The sequence below is a fragment of the Primulina tabacum genome, chromosome 7, assembly GCF_025594145.1.
Source record: "Primulina tabacum isolate GXHZ01 chromosome 7, ASM2559414v2, whole genome shotgun sequence".
Lineage (NCBI taxonomy): Eukaryota > Viridiplantae > Streptophyta > Magnoliopsida > Lamiales > Gesneriaceae > Primulina > Primulina tabacum.
Window position 1 is genome coordinate 10235844 of NC_134556.1, and position 6105 is coordinate 10241948.

General features: G+C 34.4%; 1 protein-coding gene across 1 annotated transcript; it reads right to left on the reverse strand.

The window, feature by feature from the left end:
- Window positions 1-22: 22 nt before the first annotated feature.
- On the reverse strand, window positions 23-2341 carry LOC142551132 (uncharacterized). Its single transcript, XM_075660192.1, has 7 exons — window positions 2088-2341; window positions 1974-2012; window positions 1804-1857; window positions 1250-1303; window positions 684-737; window positions 526-597; window positions 23-450 (listed from the first exon to the last, which is right to left on the reverse strand). Exons 1-7 carry the CDS (start codon window positions 2127-2129, stop codon window positions 340-342), a joined length of 426 nt encoding a protein of 141 aa, XP_075516307.1. The 5' UTR covers window positions 2130-2341; the 3' UTR covers window positions 23-339.
- Between the last annotated feature and the right edge of the window lie 3764 nt (window positions 2342-6105).

Genomic DNA, 6105 nt, shown 5'->3' on the forward strand with positions numbered 1-6105 from the left:
TATCTGTGTTCAAACACAAGAATATTATACAACCTTTTCATAAACACTCATTGAGGTAAAACAGAAAAGGAAAAGGCCATGACATGTCTGTTTGAGAGTCCAATTGCTGCACACACTTTTAAAACATGAATTTATTTCCAGAAGCAAAATCTCTCCACAGAACAAAGTATAAAGCAGAGAAGATCAGCAACTACTGACCTTCCTCAAGTCCTTTCCGGATTATCCAAGCTTAATAATTATGCATTCTAAGATTATAGTTTCATTCTAAATAGTGGTGAGTTTCACCTCAGTTCGACAAAGTAGCATATCATAGGGTACAGAAATGATTGAATGTTTCAATTATCCACGAGTTTCCTTACCATTGTCATCTTTTGACGAATCTTTAGTTGTATCATCACTGTTTTCCACATTTCTTGTACCCTCTTTCTCTTCTCCAGAAACATCTTGCAGCTACAAAAGATTCAAGATAATGTGAACCTTGAGAAATTCATTAATAATCAAGTCTTTTTGTGTTTAGACACTGACCCCGAAATTTTTTAGGCTGGCTGTAACATCTTCTTGTTGCTGCTGAAGAGTGCTTCTCAGCTCTTGAAATTCCTATATTTGTTGAATAAATGAAAATTTTGTAAATGTACAAACGCACTAAAGTAAGAGAAACATGAAATTTTGGAAAGGCCACTAACTGATCGAAGTTGTTCCACTTCAGAATTTAATGAATTTTTAAGCTCTGATAACTCCTGAAGAAAGCAAGGAAGCAGAAATAAATAGCATGGTAAGATAAAATCATCAAATTCATTGAGAACTGTGAAAACAGAAGGTAAACCTGCTTGTCTTTATCTTTCAAGGTTCGGATTACACATGGCATGAATTTAAACCATTCCTAGGTCCCTAGAAATCAATTGAAAAATATATAACTGTCTACCTTGATGGATTCAATCTTCTGGGAACTAATATGGCCCGATTTCACTTTTCTGAATTCTTTTGATATGCCAGATATTTCAATAATAATCCCCTAGTTTCTTGAATTTGAATCTTCTTTGGACTAAAGGTTTTTGATTAAGTGAAACATCTTTTTAGATTTTAATTAATCATGCAGTGTTAGTGGTGAAAGGCCAATTTATGCCAACTGCTCAACTTTCTTTGTGAACTGCATTACCGAATATACAAGCCACTGAAGCAAACACACGTTTCCAAATTAACGAGTAATTCTCACGAACAGCTATGTATTTAACAAAACAAAAGAACTTACAGAGCGGTAGACCTTAACTTGAGTGTCCATCTTCATCCGCCAACTTTGTAGATCCTAGTTATTTGAAAAGTAAAAACAGATATCAACTAATATATGGAAAGAATTGCAGACAATCGAACTCATTATTCAGAAGTAGAATACTTTCTGCCCACAAAACGATGTTCTAAGTCAAGCTTGAAAAGTACTAACATCGGGGCTTGAAAGAGCCTCTTCTTAAGTTGACAATCGAACTCATTATTCAAAAGCCAGTTCGTATGCCAAAATGCCCCGAAGGCTGGAGCCATGGTCACATCAAAGTAAGATCTCATATGTTCCTGGAGTTTCTAAACTTTTCTACCATCAGACCAATAGAAACGAAAAGGAATTAACTTCTTACACACGGGGATTTATTATACAATCAATCAACGATCCAACATTAAAAACACAAGCAGCGAATAATCCAAGAGTTCCGATGAGCAAATGCAGCAAAATGGATTTACAAAGAATACATGCAGCTAAATCTCCTAGCTTGGCGTACTTCAACAAACAAAATCCATCTTAGAGTGCAAGCTCACCTGTTTCAAAGTCTGTATCCTATTCATAAGCTCCTGCCTCGATTCAGCCAATTCCTGCGAAACCCATACACACAAACCATCAACTCTTTCAGTCAGATCAACTGAGATAATTTAACACACTCGCAGACACCCATTTATCAGATAAATAGAACAATAAAGTCAAATCGTACCGCAATCTTGGGGCTAATTGGAATCGCATTCTCTTTTTTCTAGCGAAACAAAAACAAAAATAAAAAATTAAGACTCCAAGAGCGTGATCAAATCAACAAATTTATGTCACTTACAGCTGACAGAGGAACCGAGGAGGTGGAATCGCTGTTTGACATTGGAGAACTAGTGGGTCGGATCTGGGGTTTGGTTTTTTTTTTTTTTAGGTGGGATTTATCGGATGCAATTGTTGTAGGGAAGAAAGACAAGTGGGAGAAGCGACAGAAATCCAATCGGCATCAAATTGAATTTCAAATTTGTGATTCGTTTGGGCGGGCGAGACGACTACTCACGTTTGACAAAATCTTTAAATAATAAAATTATTTGATATGAACGAACTCTCCTAGTTTATCGATCGATGAAAACCACGTGTAATCACACTCAAACAACAACCATAAAAGGATCCAAGAACTCAAAACGTAGGAAGATGAGAATGGACACTCATTCGCTGCCACGTAGCATATCTTCACCCATAGACAAGATGTAGATGAAGATCTTAGTTATAACTTGGATAATAATCGATGTATCAAAGATATAAATATTATTTATATAATAAAAATCGAAAATTTCAAATATTAAAATTTTTAATCATTTTTTTTACTTAATTAACATATAAGTTAAATTCTAATTGTTCCATCATATGAAATCAATTTATAAATTTATTTATAAGCATTTTATTTGATCTTCATCAAACTACAGTCGCAAAATTCAATTACTCAAACTTTGACTATCTCAACGGGAATACAAAATCCGATACGTGTATGACCTTCAATGGTTCATGGATACATCTAGATGAACCCCTAGATATCACTGATAGTGTTTGCAAGAACATTAAGTTATGGTTAGCGTATAGTACGGTCCATTCAACTTACATATCCCGATTGAATATGCAGCTATTGGTACATCGGGAGTTGAATTTGAATTCGATAACGATGTGATGTATCTTTGAGTAATAATAGTGACATGGTACTTGTAACTGAGGAAACACCTTTTCGAATGCACATATCTTACTCTGGACAGATATTCATCGCACCATTAACTCAACATATCACATAAAATATCCTCACCCATAGGCAAACGATGAATCCATGAATACAATGCATTTTCCCCCACGTATTTCGAAACTACACTCAGCCTCGCAACATAATACCTCTCAATGGAGTCGGTAAATAGATTGTTGGATCGGGAAAATCCTCTAAAAACATGATGAGCTGCAATACTCGTATTCTAAGAATGATGACACCGATGAATTATATCGAGTTTGAAGTTAAAACCAAGATGAAAATACTCGAAGTAATCATTCGTTAAGAAAACTGATCTCTTAAATATTTTAATCTTGTGTAACTAATTAACTAAAGATAAGGGGGGTTAGTTCTCGCATGTATCGGTTCAATTATGGTGAGAACTGAACTGATAGATATTCGAACTGATCAAGTTAGTTTAAAGCAATGGGTTAACAGTTAAAGTTTATGATTAATCGTGAGTATTATAAATGATTTGGGATATGTAGATTTTCTAAGAAAATATTTATGATTCATGGTTACTAGTTAAATTAATTTTTGGGAATTACTCATAAGAAATAATGATTCGAGGATTTGCAATGACTTGAGAGTAAGAAAATGTATAAATTGGGATTTTAAGTTCGATGAAAGATAAGATTGGTTATAGAAAATGAATATCTTACTCTGGACAGATATTCATCGCACTATTAACTCATCAGATCACATAAGATATCATCACACATAGGCAAACGGTGAATCCATGAATACAATGTATTTTTACCTACGTATTTCGAAACTACACCCAACCTCGCAACATAATAACTCTCAATGGAGTTGGTAAACAGATCAAAGTGCTTGCTAGTAGGTAGAGCCTCTACATTGTCCCAAATCAAAGGAATAATGGTATACAACCATAATTGCTGACTATTTCACTCGATAAATGATAGCTACTTCGACAGTCTGAGGGATGATTGTTCAGTGAATAATCAAATGATCACTCATCTGTATAAATGGACATCTGCATTCCCTTACCAATGAAACATATCGTTTACATCATATATGTTAGTCTCAAGCTCAAACGATCTTTATCATTATTTTAGGCTGGTGATTCGACTAGGAACATGTTTAGAATATATAGTAATCTTCCTATGAGTTTCATGATCTTACATTGAGAGGCAGATCTCATGGTACCTATTATATATTCAAGGTCTTTATCTATAAAGCTTGCATGAATATACAGATAAAATAAATGTCATAATTAGATAAAACCATAAAATATTATTAAAATAAACATTGTTTTTAAATTAGAGTTAATAAAGCATAAGCTACAAGTTGACTTGTTGTCATAATTAGATAAAATCATAAAATATTATTAAAATAAATATTTTTTTAAATTAGAGTTAATAAAGCATAAGCTATAAGTTGGCTTGTTGGGTAGCTACTCTAACAATTTCCCACTTTTCCTATAGCCAACTACCCGTAGATTTTAGACCTATTGCTTTTCGATGCTTCTCAAACAATGGCCCTGTTAGGGCTTCGTCAAAGCATTTCTCCCAAACTGGACAGTATTCTGAATCATTTGGATGATAGCTGGCTTGATTTCGAATTGAGTTTCTCTCACAGTCGGTCTCATTATGCTTGGTTATGTTCCGTAGACAGAAGGTTGTGCATACTTCAGCATGGGTATGCACCTTGGCTCCTCGACTGGTCGATCTTCATTATGTTCCTCCTCACGCTCGTTCCTGTTCATTATGTCTTTGATTCTCTGCTGTCGTTTTCTTCAGCGGAAGGTCCTTTTGATCTCAGGATCAAATGGCTCAAGTTCCAAGTCAAGTGATTGGCATGCACTAAAAGAGATATCTGGAATAAAAGACATAGTGTCAGTTCAAGACAAATAAAATAATACTAAAGAAAACAACTGAAAATAAAATGATGAATTAACAGTCCCCAGCAACAGTGGCAAAAACTTGATCGAGCTTTTCTTGCACTATAAATTCCCAATGAAAATTGTTGAAAGGTTCAAGCTCAAAATGATCGCAAGTGCACGATATAAGTTATAGTATAATGTATAAAATACATAAGTCGTTCCACCGAGACTGTATTACACGAATATTATTTTCAATTATGTATTTCTTTAGCAACTATACTTTGAATGGATTCATTAAATACTAGAATTGAAATAACTAAATGTCCAAGTATCAAAGAAACGATTCAAGTGAATATTAAAAATCAAACAGGAAGTTAAGTTGTGGGGAATCTCGGTTCACCTATCCCTCGTTATTTCCAATAATTAATCTCGACTATTTTTGTTTCCTTTGACAAGACTCCCAAAATCATTAACACACTTTCTCAAGCTATATTAAACTAATTCGACACGATGAAATAATTAAATGTCTTTAATTATTTAATAACGGTGAATTGCATGCACGATCTATGGAATCTCTTACTTTCGACATATCAGACTATGACTATCAACGTGTATTCAATTTTATATATATTCAAATTATGAATCCACGGATTATATTACTAGTTCATATTGCAAATTTTTCTCTCGAACACACTTGCAATATAAAATATTATCAAAGTTAGCTAGACTTCAATAATTTAAGTAAAAGCGATAATATAAACAAGAACAAAACACAATCGAATATTAAACTAGTTCAAACTAATTTTCGGGGTCGGATTGCCTCAAATCCCAACAAAAACAAAGTTTAGCTACTAGAATTCATATTAATAAATGCAACACATAATTAAAATAAAAGTTCTTAAACTAAAAATACTAGTTTGGATGAAGAACGGTCGACACGCTGCTCGAAAATATCGAGTCTTCAAGTTTCCTCAACTCCAGCTTTGTCTCTTTGCGTGTGGCTGCTCCTCCTCCTCCTTCTCTCTAAAACTACTGATCCTCCTCCAAAATAAGTGTGCAAGGGTTTCTATCCAGGAAATTTTCAGAAAACGTGGAAGGAAATCGAGGGAAATTTTTCCTTCTATATCGCGTGGGGGCAGATGAAATTTTTCTCCCTAGCATGAGTCTTGTGTAGAAAGTTTCACCCAGGCACTCCAGGGCAGGCAGAATCTGCCGCCTTAGCGCGCT

Bases quoted from the DNA above. Each gene is read 5' to 3' on its own strand.
- LOC142551132 (XM_075660192.1), bottom strand. From the start codon at position 2,129: ATGTCAAACAGCGATTCCACCTCCTCGGTTCCTCTGTCAGCT. The intron at 2,013-2,087 runs GTAAGTGACATA...TTGTTTCGCTAG, and splicing joins CCTCGGTTCCTCTGTCAGCT to AAAAAAGAGAATGCGATTCC. The intron at 1,304-1,803 runs GTGAGCTTGCAC...TCAAATAACTAG, and splicing joins GGATACAGACTTTGAAACAG to GATCTACAAAGTTGGCGGAT.